Source organism: Lepisosteus oculatus, chromosome 28 (genome assembly GCF_040954835.1).
Source record: "Lepisosteus oculatus isolate fLepOcu1 chromosome 28, fLepOcu1.hap2, whole genome shotgun sequence".
Lineage (NCBI taxonomy): Eukaryota > Metazoa > Chordata > Actinopteri > Semionotiformes > Lepisosteidae > Lepisosteus > Lepisosteus oculatus.
The window spans coordinates 7,630,766-7,653,036 of NC_090723.1; the positions used below are offsets into that span (position 1 = coordinate 7,630,766).

At 44.5% G+C, this 22,271-nt stretch overlaps 1 protein-coding gene across 2 annotated transcripts; it reads right to left on the bottom strand.

Moving 5' to 3' along the window:
• Window positions 1-1,617: 1,617 nt before the first annotated feature.
• Window positions 1,618-21,550, bottom strand: plekhm1 (pleckstrin homology domain containing, family M (with RUN domain) member 1). 2 transcript variants are annotated; one of them, XM_069185637.1, is made up of 13 exons: window positions 21,209-21,550; window positions 18,255-18,450; window positions 16,366-16,453; window positions 14,593-14,840; window positions 13,422-14,063; window positions 12,433-12,880; window positions 11,495-11,663; window positions 8,956-9,879; window positions 8,387-8,532; window positions 8,038-8,231; window positions 7,776-7,839; window positions 6,957-7,114; window positions 1,618-6,254 (listed from the first exon to the last, which is right to left on the bottom strand). In XM_069185637.1, exons 3-13 carry the CDS (start codon window positions 16,417-16,419, stop codon window positions 6,146-6,148), a joined length of 3,156 nt encoding a protein of 1,051 aa, XP_069041738.1. In that variant the 5' UTR covers window positions 16,420-16,453; window positions 18,255-18,450; window positions 21,209-21,550; the 3' UTR covers window positions 1,618-6,145. The 2 variants fall into 2 exon arrangements, with proteins under 2 accessions (XP_069041738.1, XP_015217718.2); XM_015362232.2 differs by lacking the exon at window positions 18,255-18,450.
• Window positions 21,551-22,271: the final 721 nt, after the last annotated feature.

Sequence of the window (22,271 nt, forward strand, 5' to 3'; positions counted from 1 at the left end):
AGACCACTGAGCTGTGACTGGCCCCACCCTGCTGTGCTACACTGCTAGTGTTTTGGACAGATCAGAGATTTACACCCTACAACCCAGAAAGACATCACTTTGCTGATGCTAGAACATGCTACACCCTAGGTCTGTAATCAATAAACTGTACAACTGCTCTGCAATCATGGTAGTGAGTTATTCTGGTTCATCTGTTCTGCAATGAACCTGAGGGGAAATCCTGGCTCCACTTCGGAAACAGTGACAGTCCACAAAAGCCAAGGCCGCACTTATTTGGAGGAAATTCATTTTCCTCCTAAAAAACAGGCCAGCTGCTCTGCTTTCCTGCACTGTAGTTATCTCATTTCCTGCTTGATGGCACAGTAGGCCATTAGGGTGCAACCAAGGAGTACAAAGCTGTTTTGGAACATTATGGCAGAGTTAAGAGAGCAAGGATTTTAGAATGGGCTTTTCCCAACACTAATGAAAATTGTGCTTACTCCACATTATGTAGACCAAAGGCTGGGTACAGGCTGTAAAATTACAAATCATAAGACAAGAAAAAAAATGCCTCAACTTCTGTTTTTCCACACAGCACAACAGATTTCAGTTTTACATGTCTCCGAGCTTTTTGTTCCTCATTTTTCAAGTTTTCCTCCTAAATATACGGTTTCTGATTAGCAGAGAGCAGAAAAAAAAAGTTACCCTGTATCCTAGAACTAGACAGCTAAAATTAAAAGACATCTTGTGCAACTGCAGGAAGTGTGCAGCGCTGCTTGATGTTTTGGTGCACCCTGACCACAAATGAGGCACAGCGACACACGATCATCATAACAGTGCTCTCCGTCTGACTGTCCTCTCCAATCAGGAACTGTGTACCTGGGGCTTTGACCCGGTTTACAAACATCTTTTGTGCTTGTTTCCAAGTTACTTTTCCATTTTAATAAATATACAGAGGTTTAACACCGCAATCTCATTTCACATGTGCACTAGAAGGCACTGGGGCATTTTCAACATCGGCGTGGGCGCACCGAACATTGCCCTTGTCAAAGTGAAAATGCAAAAAAAAAAAACAGACCCTTGACAGTGGAAAAAGAGCTGAACGCAAGACAGCTGATACATTTCTTAAGAGGAGAGGGATGATAGGCATTTTCCATAAAGACAAACATGAAAATCCATGCAGTGTCTGGACGTCTAACAGTCTGTCCCACATAGGCAAAAGGACACAACAAAACTGGAACAGAAAGACCACACTAGAAGACAACTTAGCCTGTCGTGTCTGGCACTACATTTTACAAAAGCACCAGTTGAAAAGCAAAATACTTAACAGGTTCCATGTGAAAGACTTCTGCGTAAAAACAGTATCTGAAACGTTACTCCTTTTCAAAAGTTATTTCTCCCACTAAGTACAAGTTGTGCACCCTAAAACTGAAAAACTATATTGTAATTTCTAATAATGCCTGAAAAATACTGTGAAAACTTTAAAATGCCCTATTTTGCTCATCACATCACTGTACAGCTTAATCGTGCTCCTTGAGGCAGATAAACATACCTGTTAAAAAAATGCAGTAGAGTATCCATTGTTGGTAATACGCATAAAAATATAATTTGTCAGGTAAAATAATTGCACACACGAGATAAACATTTTAAAGTTTATTTATATTTTGAATCTCTTTACAAAATTTGAACTATAATAAAAAAGGCAGATGACATTCACAGAACGGTGCAGAGTAGCTCATTACGGGTGAGGGCCGTTTCTCAAACCATTAATGCACTTCCCTCTGTGCTACATATTCCAGTGAGATGGAACAGACTTGATCAGAAGCCCCCTGCAAAATGCATTTAATCAGGTTTGAAAATTATTCAAATGTAAAGGAGAGATTAGTTCATTAACTGAAATCATGAGTCATGCTGATCCAGGCAGGCTTATTCTACAGTAAGACAAATTATATGTTAGGAGTGCATGAAACAATTGTATTTTAAACAGTGAAATTAAAAATGTAAAGGGTTTATAATTATTTAAATTGCTTGCATCTGTATAGTGCTTTCTATCCCAAAGAATCCCAAACCGCTTCACTCAGGGCACTGAACTTAACCCTTAAAGTCTCATTCAAAGGATGAGTACAGTGCACCCTGTCACAATCACAGGGAAGGGATTAGAAACTGGAAAGATCATCACCTACAGGTGAACCATCACCAACCTGTTTTCCTTTGAGATTTCCATCGCAGTACTAACCAGGCCTAGCCTCAGATAGCTTCTGTGATGATTTTCCTTTGCATTGGTCAGTTATTCCAGTTTTGGACTGACTTCATTTTTCATGAAAAAAAGTTACTTGTATTTGATTAGAGCCAATGAATAATGTTTTGCTTTTTTTACTCTTCAGGTAACTATTCCCAAAGAAAGACTGATTGGTCAGTACAATTCCCTAAAGCAGTCCTTGAGTCAATTACTTTATTTATAGTTGGTCCCTTTGAAACAAAAAGGCGTCCATTAACAGCATCACTGTCTCATGCAGTCCTTGACCGGAATGCATACAGGTAAATTAGAACAACCGATACTGTAAGGATTAGGACTTGACACCTCAAAGAGCAGGGGTTGGTCTGAGAAACAGCCCTGCATTGTGTGCATAGACTGGAGGAATGCTGGACTAATATTACAGACAGAATGCTGCCATCTGCTGTGCTAAAAGTGCAGTTTCCCAGGAAAATAAAACCAAAAAGAGCACTCTGTATGTGGATGTGGACCGGAAATATACACTGCATTAAGTTAGAAAATGACTTAATAGTTAGAAATGCGCTTCTTGAACAAACCATAAAGGGCACGTTTGAATACAGGTTACACACCGAGAGATAATCTTACATTGCACATCTACGTCTCAATTTTTCCATCTTAAACTTCAGCAACCGATAAAGTGCCTCGAAACGAGAACCCCGAATTCATGTTAGACAGGCAAAAATAAATTAAGGCAATGAATCTTTGAAATCCTTCCTTAAAAAAAAATTTCTCACTTCACACAGTAGATGATTTATTGTATTTAGAGCGCTCGGCTTCAGAGGGAGAGAGCACCTGGAAAGGGCTGTTAGATGATCGCACTGCTGTGCAATGCAGATCAGATTCATATTCTGCATAAGGACTCAGAGGAACCAAAATCTTTCAGTGGCCTTGGCCTGGCACTTAATGTTACACACCGTGACCTCAGAAAGTTCCTATTGAGTGGTAGTAACTTGGGACACCAACAGATGATGTCAGTTAGCCAATTGAGCCCCATGCTGGACAGAAATGAAAAGAAGACCTTTGTCTAGAGTCCCAGTCCAATCCAAATACAATCCTAGACCATCACAATCTGCTCTCCCCACGCCAGAGACCTTTAACAGTATTTACGAGGGGCTGGATTTTGCGATACCATTCTTACTTGGGACAGCAGAACAGAGGGTCTCAAACTCCAGTCCGTACTGTTCTTCAGACTGGAGTTCCTCAGGTGCTCTTGGACACCGAGTTATATGCCCTTACAGTTTTCTTTTTACAGGCTGGCCATCACTGATTAATTAACTCTATACGCTACACTCACAACGATCTGCTTGCACTAATGTGCCTGGTCTGGCCTGTAATCTGTAATAATTGTTCAGCTTTTGTCGCTGGCAATTTAACCTTCATTTTCACAAGACCAGTACAACAACTGGCACAAGTTGAGGGGGGCGGGCAATAGTTAAAAACATATCACGTTTTTCTTAGCTGTTATAAAAAACAGTAAAAAAGAGCCAATGCTCTTATACTTCAAGTAATACCCAATTACATGACTTAACATCCTGGTCATTAGGAGGCCTTACTTTGATGTAACCCAACACCATGTTTCCAACATTTGTCTTACAGATACTGCGACGGGAAATAGCTGTCATGGTTAGTACAGCTGGCGGGTCTCCCAGGGCTGCCCACCCTCCATGTGAGGATGAAGGTTAACAGCAAATGGTCAGCTCAGGCCTTAGAGCATGTCAACACCTCTCAAGGACACAGCGGTGGCTAGTTTATAATACAAAAAAACACTCAGTACAGTATTTACAATCTTTCAAAGTCATGCAAAGTAATAAAATCTTGACTTATGGCCCATCTATATCACCTAGAGGAGACTTCATGTCCTGCATGGTGGTGGCAGTATTATCTGCATCGATATCCCTTCACATTGCATTTCTCCTGCTGTAAGAAATACCAATATTGCAAACCCGGAAATTACTGCAATGTCTATATTTTCAGTATGAACAACTCCTTTTAGCAGCAACACGGCTGAAAAACGACCAGATGCAGGAACTGCTTGCTTTCGCTGCATTACAAGAGCTTGTTTAACATTTAACACCCAATATATTTACAAAAGATGAACGATTGACCCAAAGGCCCCCAAATTATAGATACAATTCCCATTTAGTTTTTTGGCACATTAGACAGATGAAAATTCAAAACCCTATTCTGAATTAAACTTAACATCCACCCAATCAATATAGTGTAGAAAAAGCACCATAATTTAAACAGAAGTAAAAGATGAAGGCACAATTTATTGATAGTAATTTAATTTAAGAACATGAATAGCTTAGGAGTTTTTTGACATGCTGATTTAAAGTTCTTACCACATAAATCATTGAACATTATCGAAGTATATTCCCTTCATATATAACCACAAATGTAAACCTAGGAAAATCCCATAATTATTCTAATTTTATCACCATTGCTAGGTAACAAAAATGTACTTGGATCGTTAAGTCCCTATTTTAATCTTTATAATAAAATGATCTATGTGCATGGGAATTAGATCCTTTCTTTCCATAGTTCTGGAACAGGCTTATAACAACAACAACATTTCCTTAGGATTTTAAATATAGCTACAATATGAGAATGGAAGACCATTACCAAAGCACCAGTTCAGAAGAAAACACATTTTCACCAAAGCATAAACATATCAGTAAATTACTCTGAAGCACAAAGTAAACTTTACCTGTGCCTAAATTTTCTTTTGAAAAATTATGTATGATGAAACATCTGCATAAATAATTTCACTCTGTATTTTATATATATTGCAATAAAATCTATTTTCTTTCTCCAAACATATGAAGCAGACTTGACATCACTATTCCAAAAACAGCGATTGCATCACTTCATTTATTTTCAGAACTGTGATCATATTTCATTTAATTTGGGATTATACTGCAACAAAAGTAACTGATGTCTTAGCATTAACCATGCCTTTAAGAAAAGAAGGAAGTGAAATCTATAAAGTGCAGAAAGAGTCTTTATGCTGTAAACATGTAGGGAGAAAAAAAAGCAGGCATTTAAAAATAAACCTACTAAATGGAAAAAATGCATAGGTGCTGTTTGACAGAGGTATAATTTTGATGAAAAAATAAATTGCACATCACAAAAAACTGTAGAATGGGCAATTAATGTTGGCACTTGGCACCTCTGTGGGAAACCCATCAACTCACTTAATGCCATCTACAAACCGGGATGAGGTCCCAGACGGATAGATGATGTAAGATGGGAAAGAGCTTTTCTGGTCCTCATTCTTGATGATCCCAATGGAAAGAAAGAGCCCAAACTGCCTGGATTTCTTTACCGTAAAAAAAAAGACCTCCACCCCCCCCACCCTCCGCTCATGATGCGTTTTTGGGGAAAAGGGATCAGGTAAATTAATGACGAACAACTTGACCTTCTCTCTTCCAGCTCATGGCTTCCTATGAGCTTTTCCAGGGAGAAAACATTCTTCGGATCTACAGGTAACAGCCGCCAAATTCCACCTGTTAGTGTTAACAATTCGGAGGGGTTTCACAAAAACCTCTCTCCTCCACACACTCAATCTGAAGCTTCAGAAACAACCTGCAGCAGCGAGAATAGGCCGTGCACTTTAGCGACGCGTGATTTACAAGGCCACGGAGATCCGAAGAGTTCATTAATGCATTTGTGTCTCTCGCTGCTTTTTCACTCGATTCCCCGAATCAATGCTTTTCAAAGCCACCTTGTTTGGCACCTGTGGAGGTTCTTCAAAACATCACCTTCACCTGACCCCCCCTTGCGCTCTTCTGGAACATAAAGGTTAATCTTACACCACTGCATGTGCTTCATGTGCACTGTCGCAGTCCCAAGCTGCTCCTCCAAAGGCCTCTCCCATAGGAGTGAAGCCTTTCAGTCCTGCAGCTCCCTCTCCAGGTATTTCTGTAAACGCTGGCACCGAGGGCAGGCAGGGTTCTGTTTTTTGCAGGTGGAGTGAAACACAGTCTTGCATTTTTGACATCTGTTGGGAGAAACCCAATAAGATTAACCTCTTGCGAGCTGCGGCTAGCCTCTTCCAAGAACATACCACTTGGCTTCTAAAGTGCGGCTCACGCATCACGAGGAGTAGGTTGATTTTAAAAAAGAGAGAGAGACCACAGGTCTAATACAAAGGTTTCTTTTAAATGAGACTGCACTAAAGCAAGAATAACTACGTATGTGATCTTATCTTTCAGTAATATAATCTCTGTGCATTTCTCAGTTCTAGATGCCATTAAGAGATTACACTAAACAGGCTAGTCTGTGCTCAAATACTGTAAAGAAAAGCTTTAAATACACAGCCTTCTTACAAGCCAAGCTAAAAAAGGGGGTTTCACTTCCACCCAGAGAACTACATCTTGAAAGGAAACAGTTGTTGCACACAACTGTACCACATTTGCAGAACCCCTGGTCAAACTATATGAATCAACTGGAAGGGTGCCCGAACTTTTGAACATGTCACATTCACTTTCTTTTTTACGGAAATAAATGGAAATTATGCATTGAAATGTGCAGAAAGATGTTTGCCACGCAGAGGTCCTGCAAACTTCTTTTCACTTACTGATTCACTTAATCAATTTGACCACACTTTTGCACACAACTGTAAATTACAATCTTCTGACCAAGCCTCAGCATACTGAGCCATCTTCACTCTCCAGCCACATTTAAAGACAAGGACACCCACCGAGTTGTTGACTCAAACTCAAAGGGGAATATGATGTCGCTGTGGTTGCAGATCTGGCAGATGAAGCCTCTTTGGGTGCAAAGGTCACAGTGGTACACGTGGTTGGAAGCAAACTGGATGATCGACTGCAGGAAAGCTTCATACTGTCCTTCCACCATCTACAACAAGGCAGGGAAACAGAAGCCATGGTCAAAGAGAAGGACTGCAAAAGAGAGAAACAAGCCTGCACAGCAAAGTTCAAAACGCAATACCAGGGATCCAAGGTTTGTAATCTTCTGCATTTTACAACTACCTTCCAGGACATGTCCAATATTCCTGCAGCAAATTTTCACAGGCAAGAACTGGACAATATTCAAATGGCTTCTGAATGGCTTACCGGGTTTTAAATATTTTTCCTCTGTCAAAACAGTAGTCTCCAAATACTGTGAGGGGAGCCCACAGCTTATCTGCTAATTTTCAATACTAATGAATACCTTTAAAAAAACCTGTTGTAGTATCTCTACATTGTGGATGACGACATACATTAGGTCAAGAGAAACCTCAAACAAATAACTATGTTCACAAGCCAAATAAGAATGAACTGCTTGTTGGTTATCCCTTTTCACTACACACCGCTGATCCACACTACAATAACTGAAGGTTTCACAGCCTCCTCTCTGATGCTGGGAGGTATGTAACTGAAAACACTGGTAAGAAAGAAATCAAATTTGGGGGTAACAAAAAAATGCGTGGGATTGAAGCGAGAGGATTCCATCACTTTGAAAGGGTAAATGTCTGAAAAGACAGTTTAAGACAGTTCTACCGGCATGTCCTCCTTACCTGTTGTAAATCTGCAACACTGTAGAGGTGAGCAGACTCCAGAATGTAATTTCTTTGATCGAGTCTGAAAAGATTAAGAAAGAGCTTGTTCGTATGTCTAAGCCAGACATAAAAAGGAATGCGAGACATCATTGTCACTATACCGATTACGTAGGGGCAACCTGAGAACTTCTATACAGAAATACCCAATATTTTCTAAAGCGCGGGTTTTTATTCAAAGCCTAGACTGACTAAAAAGCTGCGGAGAAGCACTGGCACTTACTGAGCTTGCATCTTCTTCATTCCTCCACTGCGACACGTGATCAGGTACTCTCCCAGCAGCCTCAGCTTCTGCCGGCTGCTGAGCGTCTGTTTCAACTGCTCCACGTGGTCATACAGACTGGGATTGAGCAACTCCACGTCTATCAGGGGCTCGTGGGCAATCTGACTGAGAAACCTCAGCGCCTTTCGGGAGACCTGTTCAAATAGAGGTTTTGGGACAAATAAACTTCACGTCAACCTCATTTGCGGACAGACCGCAAATACAAAACGTGATTTAACTTCAGATAATTAAGGATATTTAAGACGGCTCTGAGCAACAGAGGAAGGATGAAAAAGAAAATCAAGCTCACTTCTCTTAATGACAGATCCCAGTTGTGAATGATTCGGGAAGGGATGACCGAGACATCTCCCCGGTGGCATCCATCACAGTAATACATTCCAGAGTATTCACACAACCTCGGTCTTCCGAAGGAGAAGCCGATCTGTCTGGAGCACCCTTAACAAACCAGCATGAAAACAAAAACTTAAAGCACATGCATTGCAACTTCAAATAATGCTACGAGCAAAGTGACTGCTTTATACTGTCTAAACACAGCACAGCCAACTTAACTGTACTTATTCTTTACATGGACCTAAGAAGCAGCCCTAATCAAACATGCTACACAAAAAAAAACAATACAAAGAAGTATGATCTTGTGGTTATCTTTTCTGAAATGGATGATTAATTTAAAGCTTTACAATGTTCACCACTAGGTGGTGCTACAGGACGCTTAAAAAGTAACTACGGAAATAGACAAGTGGTTAATGGCTCATCTAGCGAACAGCGAGACAGAAGTCAAAAGACTGTCCTCCCCCACTGTAGCTCTTTTACAGATCGCCCCAGCACGTGTGACACAATATCAGGATGTTTCCAACTAACCTGCACATCTGAAGTTCTGCACGTCCAGTCCTTTCTCCGTAGGGACAGTGCAGAGATAAGGCAGTAAAACACCGTTCCCTTTGAGGCTGTGCTGGACCAGTCTATGGATGGTACTCCCCGCGCTGTCCCCTGCAGCCGTGACCTCGGAGGTCTCCAGGTAACAGTTCAAGGCCCCGCGGATGAGCTCCCGCCACGACCTGGCCTCCTCCTCGTTCTCGGCCCGAAGCTTGAGGGTGGCCTTCGTCGTCAGGACTTTGAAGAAGGCCGGGCTCCCCAGGGTGGTGTCTGGCACCACGTCCCGGATAGACTCGATCTGCTGCGTGCTGTGCAGGATCTTCTTCTGATCTTGAACCCGGAAGCACTTGAGAGCCTCCAGGGAGAGCGAAAAGACGTAAGGCGCCCAGGTCTTGTCTGCGAGGAGGTACAGGACGGTCTCTTTAATGGCATCCTGCTCGGGTTCGGTGTGCCGGGTCCAGCTCAAAAGGGGCGGAGGACTTCCCCCCTGGCCGGGCTGCTCCGCCGGAGGGGAGGAGGCAGAGGAAGGAGGTCCCGACCCCACTTCCCCCCTGCCGACGGGATCGGGCAGGATCTCCCACTGGTCGTCCGGCTGGGCTGGGCGGCACTTGTTCACCGCCTCCCACACCATGTCCACCCAGTCCTCCGCCTCGCCCTGGGACGGGGCCCTCAAGTAGAGCCTCTTGCCGGTGAAGTGCAGCTCGAAGCGCCCGTCGCTGGAGGGCGCCCGGACCGACTCGCAGCGCAGCAGGGAGCAGTTCTCGCAGCACGAGCGCTCCTCCTCGTCGGGGTAGAGGCGGAACTCGTACGGGGACAGCTCGCAGTAGTACTCCCGCCACATCCCCACGGGCCCTCGCCGCCTCTCCAGGTTCCCCAGCTTCAGGAGCCCGCGGAACAGGTTCGTCAAGCCTGGGGGGGGGGAGAACGAGGCGAATGTCAGAAACATACACCCTTGAGGAAGTACCACTTATCTTAACTCCGTTGACGTCTGCTTTCCTGAAATTTATTTTGCAGCAGAAAGGTTTATCGCCAGTCACTTTGTCATACCACGAAGTGAGTTTGGTCTCGGAGATGGTGTCTTGTAATACCTTACAGCATATGCTTCACCGTAAGTGCATATCATGGCCTCCCAATAATCCCATCGACGAACTAACTATGAATAATCCCTCTACGAACGGGCTTCATCGCTCTGCTCTCCTCCCCACTGAGAGTGTACTGGCACACTTTGGCTGCCATCGCATCATCCAGGTGGGGGAGTCCCCCATTACCTGTAAAGCTCTGAGTCCACAGAAGCGTGATAGAAGTTTAATTATCTGTCCATTGCAAGGATAGATATAGCAATATACACACACAGAAATAAGAATAAAGTCAGGTGGCTGTGTCAATATACTACTCTTAATTAAGCCTCAGTAACCAGTGAACTGTTTTGCCGTTTCATTGACTCAGGACTGCCGCAAGCCATAAAGGGGAACCGATAACCCAGGGAAGTCATGCTGACAAGCATGCAAGCCCTAGCCAAGAGTTTCAGCACACGGTGGACCGCAGCAAGAAATAAGAAGACTTTGCAAAAACAGATCAAATCATATCAAACCAAAACTGGGAAGGGTGAGGAGGCTCCCTGCCCTGCTCTGTGTGAAACTGTTCCTCTGGCTGACAGAGGCTGAGGGCCGTACCCCCCCCACACACACCCACGGGCTCACAACTGCAACCAGTGCCACAATACGTACAGGACACACTGAGCCCCAGCGGCCAGTTTTAAGCTGGGTCTTGTGACGAAAGAATGTGGTATTTAGGAGGAAAACGCTCTACAATAAGGCTGCCCGCCCTTGTCGTGGAGAACAAAAATACCAGATGGAAGTGAAAACAAGATGACGACCAGCAGGACCACAGAGCTGCTCCTCAGTGACGGCGCAGTGGTGCAAACATCACATGCCCTCACTGCTTGGTGAAACTTGACCAGGCTCACTTGACCAGATCTCACAGTTTTGGTAAAAAAAAAAAAAACACATTCAAAAGGTCCAGTTTCTCTGAACGGAGCATAACGGAGCCAGCAAAGGAAATCTTAGTTCCTCACGTCAGCCTGCGAACGTCCCTTGAGTCAGGATGAGGCAGTGGAACTTCACACACATGGTAACCAATAAGCATATTAACATAAGCAACACAAGAAAAAACAGAATAGATGTACATTCTTAGAAATGACCGTTCTGGCATGGTATACAAACTAGAGTTGGAGCAGCTCGTGGGATCTGAAAGCATTAGAATGACTCCAGTCTCTGAGGACCACCTCCCTGGTCTGTACATCCTCAACAACTCCAGATGACAGCAACAGTTTTCTCTAGTTTCCCCTGAAAACTACTTCCACAGGGTATTAAAACCTGAGGGAGCAGAGGAATCCTTACAAACACGCTCACAGTTGGAAAAAATCAGCATCCCAAGTTGGGAATGCCAATCTCTGATGTGAATGTGGTTTCTCCAAGCAAAGCAAACCCACACTTTTTTAAACTGTTCGGCGAACACAGCTCACCCGTGCCTTTTCGGTGAACCACGCTGGGGGGCGCCCATTCCGGCTCTGCGCCGACCGAGCCCCCCCCGTTCTCATGGCTGTCGATGAAACCGAGGACGTCCTTTGTCTTGGGGGTCTCCTCCGGGCACGGTTTGTAAAAATCGTCCTCGGAGATCCAGCTAGGGTATTTCTGAAACGAAGGAAGTCGTCTTAAGCGTGCTCAAGCAAAATAAAATTCAAAGAGATAAATAAGCATGTGCAGGGGAGGCCCACTGGAAAAGCAGCCAGCCCTGGAGTGATCCTCGGTAATAAAAGCACATTATTTTAATGATCCCAACCGCACCAAAGGAGGGTCACAAGGGAGAGAACACAAACGTGTCTCCCGTTGTGCAAAGGACACATCTAAGGTGGCCTTAACCTAAGTACATGAACGATTTGATTTCTATAAAGCCAGATATATTGCTCGTCTTTTAATATTGTTGTTTTGAAGCCCTGTCTTCCTCGTTGCTTAACTTGCAGATCACGTGATCTTGCAAAGACACGCACATTCAGAAATGACAAAATCAGAGGGAAACTGAAAGGGCGCAGGTATGCATTTTCAGGTTTTTTTTTTTTTTTGAATGAGGCAGGATTCTAGTAATAGCAATTTCGGTTCAAGTTTAGTCCTGCCGGCTTAAAAATGGGAATTCGTTCCGACCTGGTAATTCCTGGTGGAATGAGACGCGGCCTTTAAAAACCTTCAGCTTTTTTTATTTTCCATTTAAATTCCAATACAGAACAGAAAGGCCTTAACCTTTAATGGAATTCATTCCACGGTGGCTTTTAAGCCTTAGAAATAACGTGGCTTTAAGCTATAAATGTGGATGAGCTTCACATAGATCAAATAATTTAAATGCAGGCCGTCAGGTTAAACAAAATGATGACACTGCTATAAAGATCAGAATAAAAGAACAACTCACTGGAAGCCCTGTGGTGGGAGAATACAGGCAATCAACAGACTCTTTCCTGCTGGGGCTGCTCTCTGGGGTTCGTGGTGTGGCCTCTGGTCTTCGCTCTTCACTCACACAGGCATGGGGTTCGGGAAGAGGGGTTTTCAGTTTCAGCCTCCTTTTCTTCTCCTGCTTCAGGACAGGAAACTCCGGAGCGCGGGCAGAGGCAGGCGGCTGCGTCGGGCCGGGCGCTCCTCTGCCCGCGTTTTCAGGGCGGGGCTCCGGAGGCGGGGCCACAGTCGGCTCCGCCTCCACGGGCGGGGCTGCGGGAGAGACCGGAGAGGCCGCCTCGCTGTCCGTGCTGCTAGATTCCGCCGTCTCCGAGAGGGAATGATCTGGCGGCTGACTCGAAGCATAGGAGTCTTCCCTCGTGGGGTCCGGCGTGGAACTGGCACCTTCGCTGAAATCCACAATTATCCTTGGGAGGAGACATTAAAGAAGCGACGTGAATGCAGTAGCTGGTGAGAAATGCTATCATAGGTCATATGAAGAAAGGTAAAGAACAAACACGTGCTTCACGCTCGCTTTATGTTAGTCTTTCAGACAATGCCAATATAACAGGACTCGGCGACACTGAACACGTTACAGAGGTGACCTCACCCTTCGTGAAATCAACGCGGTGTGCAATTCTCCCTCTCGGTGGAGCAGAGCTACAATGCTTTACCAAGATGACTTTACAGGTTACCATTTAATGTTCTAAGAAGTCAACAAACTTTGTTCTCGATGATCTTTATAAGATACTGATATTAAGTTTGCAATTAAAAATGCACAATGAATGTAGCTGTTAATGACACAGGGTTAATATTTTTGTGTCACACGTTTGGAGCATCTTGCAAAACCTTGCAGTTTTCTCATTCCAAAATTAAAAGAGAACCCTGGGTGGTGTTTCACAAGAGGTGGAAGAGAGAATCCTTCAGATGACAACACTCCTGATTCCAGACGTCTTACGCCCTACTCACTCTTTTACAGGTTTCCCAGGATCCTCATCGGAGATGACATCAAAGGCATGTGACCACTGCTCCTCGAGAGCAGTATCTGGACTCTTGTGCCCGTTAACCTGGGGGAGGCTGTCCGAGCTCTGGCTGGAAGACAGCTGGGAGGAGCCGGTGGTGTCCAGGCTCAAGTTGGAAGAGGTGAGCTTGGTCTTCCCAGAGTTCCTACCCTGAGACAAGCCTTGCCCCGAGTTGTGATGGACTTCGATGATATCGGAACCAGAAGACTGGGACACAGAATCCCAGGACTCCTTACACTTAGCGTCGCCATTGGAAGAAGTGAGGAGGTCGAAGGAGTCAGAACTGGGCACAAGCCCGGCCATCACTAGAGGAGTGACAGTCCACTCGTTCAGCATGGCAGACTTGTAGGAGAGCTGGAAGGACAGCGAGGTCAGGCCCTGCAGGTACGTCAGCAGAACTTCGCGGTCCTCCGTGTCAAGCAGTAGAGCCGCGGGCTGGTAGTACTCGCAGAGCTTGGACCTCTCGCGGAGCAGGGATACGAGGTAGCACTCCATCAGGCCATCATTGAGTGCCAGTCGAACCCAGGCCCGACAGCGGCCGACATCCGTGTTGATGAAGTTCAGATGTTCCAGTTCTGTGGTCACATCTCTGAGGAACAGTGGAACAAAAAAGAACAATGTGATATGCACATGACTAACATAATGGATATTTTAGCTATGACATTCATGACGGAAAATAAGTAACCTTTTCCGATGGAAACCTACCAGTCCACTGACTTAAGCTACCGCTGCAGTTATTCATCACAGGAGTGGCCTGCGCCGCAGCTGGGTTTTAGGACCAAAATAAATCATGATGCATTCATCCGCTTTAAATTACATTTCTGCTGGATCTGTTCTTCCCAGCCTCTGTGCACAAATGCCTGACACAAACCAGTTTATCAGAGAGGACAAAGACATGTGTGGCAATTAGCAGCCTAATCTCATAATTAAAAACCTGCCGTGGCCAAGGACGACTGCCGCGTAACTTTATAAGGGAAGCTAGGCTACTCCAACCCAGAGTGTAATGCACGTTCTGGCTGGCAAAAACCACTGATCATCAGAAAATCGGGGAGGGGTTTAAATCCACTCATCCCTCATGCCTGGTTCCAGTATGAAACTGGAGGGGGTGAGCTACGCACCGGTGCGTGATGGTCTTCAGCAGAGTCCAGAACACGGGCTGTGGCAGAGGAGCCCGCGAGCCTGCTTTCTTCCCCCTGCCCCCGGCTTCGGTCCTGATGTGCCGGGTCTTGATGCCGTGGATGAACACGGCCTCCAGCGCGCCGCACAGGACGTTGGCGTCCCCGTCGTCGCTGGTGACGGCGGCGTCGGAGTTCACGTAGCGCTTCTGCAGCTCCTTGAGCGACAAGGCCAGCGTGGTCTTGAGCCCCTGCAGCCCAGAAGAAGAAGGCTGGGTTGTGAAACACACCGCTGCCGGGAACGAGTTATTCCACAACGACCTGGGTCCGTTGTTCCTCTCCGGGTGAATACCTCCTGTGCTACGGGGGTGGATCTCTCACTGGGCCAAAAGAATCGCTATTTTTACTTCACACTAATCTAAAAAAAATGTACTACAGGAAGATGCCAGGCAGCAGTACAACAGCCTGCACAGGTTGCAAAGCTCTACATTTTACACATGACATTGATGTCATAAAACCTGTGGGACTCCATTCCTTAAGGTATTTTAGCCATGCGCCACTGGGGTACCACACAGCCATAACAACGGTCACTGTGGAACTTCATCACAGCAAATTAGCTGGTAACAAATACCGCAGCTTCATTCTGCTTTAGAGTACAAGTTATGTTCCACTAGACCCAGGTGCTAACCAAGAGAGATTTCATTCTGCCACCTCTGATCCATCTTGCCAGTTCTCTACTGATGGGACCAAAAGCTACACCTCAGCTCCTTTTATACAGATGTTACTTCATCTTGTAACAGATTAGAAACAATCAGTGACAATAATGCCCCCCAAGAGCCAAATAAAAACATCTTAAATGAAGATGTTTGTATCCTTGGACAGATATTCTAGCTGATATTTGTTTTTTACTCTACAGTGGCAGGATTTGCATTATTTTCAAATGTAGGTTATGGCTACAAATCTGATGATAGTACCTTTAAAAGTGTTAATTATGTGTTGTGGAATCCTCTTCTTAGTAAATCTTTATTTTAGCTTGTAAAAGAAGGATATTTTACAAATCAACAAGAATACAACTGTTCTCAGTTCCCAAAGCAAGTAGGAAGTGAACACATGACAGTGTGCCTGCTGCTCACTGAAACTTTCCTACGTGTACAGACGTCCCTACACAAACCCATATATAGAACTTCTCTAAAATCTGAAATGGCATTCAGTCCTTGCTCCTGCAAGCCTGAAACTAAATCACCTGATTGTCTAATGTGTACAGGTAATATTCAGCAGATCAAAAAGAAACCAGTCTCTTTTGTGCTCTTACACCTTAGAATAGCAAGGATTTTTGAACCCCAGAGTAAATACTGAAAGCACTCTTGAAACCAAGATTTTAATAAACTGGTTTTTCATTTTCTGAACTTCCGGTATGCTCGCCTGTTAAATTCAAGTGCCTGGTTTCTCTGCTCCTGTACTTAATATATTTTGGTGACAAAACCACTTTTGCACAGCACTTAAAGGTCTCCAGACATGTCTCTTCCTGGTCTGGGATACATAGCTAAATGTTACTAACTTGTTACAAGTTCTAGTGTCTAACAGATTCAACAGATTCTTTTTTTTTTGAAGTGAAGAATGATTGAGCAAAAGAAGGAAAAAAACTGCAGCAGCATATTTTTTCTCCTGTATTTCCTCCTTAGTACAGTTTTTACAGCTGCGTCTCAAACCCGTTTGCTCATGGTTATTAAACCCTTTCGACAGTGGCGCACAAGGATTACCGGTATCAAAGCTTACCTGTTTGACTTCTTTAGGCTCAGGGCCACTTTCCGGTGTGTGAGTAGAAATCATCGCTCCTCCCCAAGTTCTCTTCACTCACATGTCACTATAAAAGAAAGCCCAGACTTATGGGTTATCTAAAACTCAGTCCCACCTCAAGCCTTGATTAAAATCATAACTTCCATTTAAAAGCCCATTTCCAGTTGCAAGTCCAATACTAGCTAACAGGTTTCTATTGAAAGAAACTCTTATTAAACACCCACCATTAAACACTGGGTTTACACTTTGTGACTGGCAAGCAGACTGAAGCATTAAATTAAAATGAACTTTAAATCAGCACGATTCCTTCCAGGATTTCCCTCCAGCAAGTACAAAACAGAAGATTCCCCTACGCCACAAACCACCGAGCAGAAATAAAGATCATACAGCTGTCAAAGAAGCTTTCAGTGGTGTTATCAGTGCATCAGCTCGTTTAGTCGGGTGAGAATTCTGCAGTCTTGTGCACTTCCTCATTCTGTACAGTTCACTTTCGGCTCGTGTATAAAAACGAAAATGAAGAGGGTCAAGATGTGCTGCACGAGCATGATTAAGGCACCATTTCCAAAGCTTCCGACTCCTGCAGGCTGTTGAGATGGAGGGTGGAAGACCAGACTTTGAGCAGCTGGCTGTCATCGGCTGCAAGCTGCCCGGAGTGCATCTCCAATGACGCGAAGCTTTATTATTTTGTTTAATTATTAAATACATCCATTCGTTCTCTTTATCCAATACAGGGTCGCAGAGGAGCTGCATCCTATCCCAGTAAGCCATAGGTGCGAATCCATCGCAGGGCGCACACAGGTACCAAAGCCAATTAACTTACCTGTATCTGGGCCGTGGTGCACCGGTCAGTATTACCGTCTCGCAGTGCTGGGACCCCGGGTTCAATTCCAGACTGCATGGAGTTGAACGGTCTCTCTGTGCTCGCGTGGGTTTTCTCCCACATGCCATGCTTCAGTCTACCAGATACAGTAGCAAGTTCATCGGCCTCAGTCAGTCTGTCCTGCGACAGACTGGCCTCTCATCCAGGGTGTATCCTGCTTTGCGCCCACTGCTTGCTATGATAGGCTCCCGCCCCTCTGCACCCCTTTAGCAGTTAGGACTTAGAACATGGACGGATGTATATGGATAGCATTCAATTTGTTCTTATGCTGGAGCAAGGCATAAACAGCTGCACTTTCAGCAGCAGCCTGGAGCTTATCTGGACGTGGAGCAGAAGAATTCAAGTGCATTTGCATATTTTCAGTATGCTCCCCCTCTGCAAACAAATTAAGGTTTAAAATATTGCCCTCACCAAAGCAGAAGTGCCCAGTGCTCACTCTTGTTAATGAAGTTTACTTCAACTTGTTGCTCACATTGTATCACACTGTATATAACCAGCGTCTGCCCTGTACTACAGAAATAATCGTATTCAAAGCAATGTATTTGTTCCACAAAACTCATACAGATTAAAGATCTGAAGAATCATGCTTCCTTTTCTCAGTCTTTGCCACAGTGAATTTATCTGCTTCTGCCATCTTTACCACTTGCTTGCAGGCACATCTGAAGGGAGGGGGGGGGGTGTGTGTGTGTGAAAATTTACATGCAATGTCCTCAGAACTTGTCAGCAAACAAGTGAAGTGAGCTCAGACAACAACAAAAAACAGTTAACTGCAGAAGAGAGCTTGAGTGGCAAAGGATGTTTGCTCTCCAACCTTACCTATGCAATGCTCTTTCACAATGTTTCATTCCAGGCAAAAGCATGTGGAGCACACTGTTGAATTCTAAAATTTGCTGTGAAGGGATCCAAAAGTGCACAGCACATTATACTGTACATACTGTACGTAGAGCCAAATAAGAGTTCTCCCTGCAGAACATGGCCTGTGACCTACCAGGGTCCCTACAGGCTAGTGGTGTCGCCAGCGTATGAAGCACCTCCCACCCCAGGGCTGCGTAGCCGGAAATGTACGAAGACTCAAGACCCAAAGGTGGGTGGCAGGCTGAGTGGGGATTCCATCAGTATTTCCTCATTTGGAGTGTGTTTGGAAGATTACAGCTGAGATGACTCCAAATTGCTAAAGGGGTGGGCTAAAAATAAAAATGATTGTCAAACATTAAAAAGATCCACACACTGCAAAATCCTAACCTCTTATGCCACAGAACATTTTCACCGACACGCGCTGTACCACTTGTTAGCTGTAGGAAAGCCCTCCTTCTTGAACAACACACATCAGTTTGCAGTCATGACCTTTAGCCTTGAATAATTACAAAGCATTTGCTGTCCTACCATCATGGGTTTTATTTATCTGAACCAAAGTTTACTGGAGCTGGCTGTAGAAGTAAACACCATGCAGTGTGCAAATCACATGCATGGAAATGCAACCTGTTTCCTACAGCTAGGATGCTAAAGGTTAGTTCTGAAGCTTGCTTTTCTTCAGGCAAACATGCTGACTTATGAAGCCACATTGGTCAAATTAAATACAGCTTCAAGGTAAAAGGGAAGCTTATTTAAAGTGTCTGCCTTCACACCGTGTCAGCAAAACAAAACCTCAAATTTGAGAATGAACCTTGAAGAATCTGGTTGAGGAGGGGTGAAGATAACACATTTTTACATATTTACGGTACTGTGTTGAGGAAGTTAGCCTCTGACTTCATGGAAAGGTTCCATTCCACCTGTCCTCCCTGCACGACTTTTTAAAACTATTGTTCTTCAGAAACAAAGCCTCCCCCAAAATGTGACTTTTGAGCCCAAAAAAGCTCTGATTCTAAGAACACAGAAGAGTTCTTATTCACCTTTGTTTGACCTTGTAAGTCGCATGTCACAGCAGCAGAGTAACTTAGAACTCCATGATATATAGAAGCACTGCTTCTGCGCCCAATCTTATAGACCCACCCATCTTCTAACCTCTTTATCTGAGAGAGGGCTGTGGGGGAACTGGAGCCTACTCCGGCAAGCAATGGGCACAAGTTGGAGCACACCCTGGAAGAGTTGTCAGTCGAATCGCAAGGCAGGCACACAAACACAGACGCAAAACTCAGACCAGGCCCAATTTTCCCCAGAAGTCGACGGACCTGCCTGTACATCTTCAGCCCGTGGGAAAGAAACAGGAACTCCTGAAGGAAAACCCATGCAAACACAAGGAGAACATACAAACTCCGTGCAGATAGCACCCCAGGTCTGGAATTGAACCAGGGCAGCAATGCTAATCACTGTGCCACCAAGCCAATCTTATGGATCTTAGCATCAACTGCCTGTCAAGAGTTGACAATTAAGCCTTCAGGAACTGTTTTACTGCTTTGTGCATTCCCAGCTGGCCTACGTTTCTTCAAGGTCTCTTGAGTGGAGGAGTAACTCATGTATCCTAGGAACAAGTAACAGGTTTATTTCATGCTGAAAAGAGAAGAAAGAAAACAACGTTTCGGCTGTGGAGCCTTGTTTGGGTTTAAGCCTTGCCACTGACACAGCTTGATTTACCAGTCATGTGGTTTACTGAGAAAAGAGTCTAACGACTATTATTAGAACCATTACTGTACGTGCTGGATGCTTCAAAGTGTTTGAACTGCAGCTCACTGGTCTGTATTCCATCTGTAGGCAAGGGCCCAGTTCAGCCTACAGCTCCCATTCCAAGAGCGTTATGAAGGGAGAGTGGGAGATTCCCAGGGAAGAATGTGAAACCCAGAAAATTCACAAACATAACACACGATGAAAGACATGCCTGACCCAGCAGCACGAGTGAGGACAATGCCCTCTTTCACTGACTGAAAGCAAGCATTTCCTGCTAACGCTTTCTAAAACTCCAAAAGTACAGTGGATAACTGTTTAATTGAAAAAAATAAATAAACCAATATATGGACAACATTTCCCCAGATACCGCAGTTACATACAATTCAGATGGAATAATAGAGCCTGAAACAGGGACTGATCGTGCCTTTAGTACTTCTTGTTTGTTAGAAAGGTTAACAAATTCTTCAGTGTGTCCACAGTTTCAGTTAAAATGCTTAAAGTTTTCAGTTCTTAGCATTGCAGTAAGAAGTCAGACCACACAATACTCTGAACTAATGCCTTTTAAAGTCTGTTTACTATTGCAGCCTGTGTTTCTGTCTGAAATACAGTCTTGTGTCATAAAGGAAGCTAAGGGCACAAGTGTTTTGCTGTTTGATAAGACTGTTGCTGAAAGAGATGAGGAAACTGATATCATCTAACAACTCCCGTCTTAAACTCTACTCTTTTCAAAGTTTTTCAAGCTAAAAAGGTTCTTTGGGATAAAAAGCCACAACCAAATCTATCCAACAACTGAAATAGCACACTTGCACGTAGTTTTACGGATAAGGAAGAGGCTGAAAGTACTTTAGCCATGATTGTATCCGAGTATAATACGAATTTGAGGAGAAAACCGCCGTCAATAATTAAATACACAAGACGAATTCGCAACCTTAGCACGGAACGGTACCGGGGGATGGACCCGTTTAATCGAACCGAAAGTACGAGCTACTTAAACGAGTCCCTACACTGCATTCACACCTCAATACCTGCAGAAAGCAACCGGAACAGACCAGGGAGTCGCGTTTTTCGTGCATTTCTGGGAATCACTCGACATCGACAGTAATCGCTAAGTGAGCGGAAAGCTGCCCACAGCAAGATTTCACTGTTGTCAAAGGGCACGAAAAAACGGAGATGTAGTTTTTTCGCCTCAGACCGCACACGCTTACAACACAAATGTAGCCAAGCAAACCGGGAGGACCGAACTTAAGTTTGGATAAGAAACACAGTTTGTGTCCTGTAGCACAGAGGCAGCGCGGCGCACACATCGGCCTGTGTCGCAGAAATAACCACCCGGTTTCTTACCGTGATCACAACCCGTTTTAAGCCTTAAAATCCAACAGGTAGCGGCTCCCTCGCAGAGGCCGAAGATCATCCCCCGGGGTCGCCCGAATCTGCAGGCGGACAGGCTTTTCCGAAAGCGGGCAGGCGCCTGCCGTCTTTCCCGGAGGGCGGCCAAGGTGGTCGGCGAGAGTATCGGCGCTTTCCGAAGCCGTTTCCAAACGAAAAGGCTGGAGTGTCGAAGTCAACGAGCACACGCTGACTTATGAAACACGCCGATTGTCACACAGCCTCTCTTTCCTAATCCTCCGTGTGTTCTTGCAGCCGACCGCTTCCGTCAACTTCTGCACAAACTCATCAGGCTGCTTAGCGTGGTGCATCACGGGACGATGACGGACTGGGAGGGGAAAAGCAGTTCCCTGTTTTTTTTTTCCCTTAAATTAACTCCTGACGAACCCAACCATTGGCATTCGCCTCTCTAGTAAATTTAAAAAAAAAAGGTATAAAAAGATCTCTTGCATTGAATCTGATTCCGTAATAATGGCAGGGATTGGAGACCCTTAGGAAAAACCAGATTGCTGCTGTAATCACAAACCAGAAGAAAACCCCAATAAATTTTGATCAGATGTAATGTCGTAATGTAATGTGAGTTGAAATCATCCCTGCATAACTTCTCTAAAGCCCGACATGTACTGTAGAACTAATAATGAAACATTCCTTAAATTAAAACATATTTTCTCCCACGGTGAGACTGTCGGTATGTACATTATAGAAGAACATGTCTTTCACATTTGGATGCTTAGATGTGACTGTAACGCTAAAATTATATACAATAAACCTATGATCTCCCAGCCATATTCCCCGTGTTCCACAGACCCACGGAATATTGTTTTCCGCTGTTATGCCAGTTTAATGTATATCACGCTGGTTTTTTAATTGTTCTTAATCTGATCACATTTTAATAGCCATACCCTGCCTTAATAGTTTTATCTGCTTAATGTCTACGCGAAAGGGACGCATCTCAATCGTTAATGTTCTTTTACATACCTTTTAAATGAACGAGTGTGAGCTTCGAGGGGGAGACGCG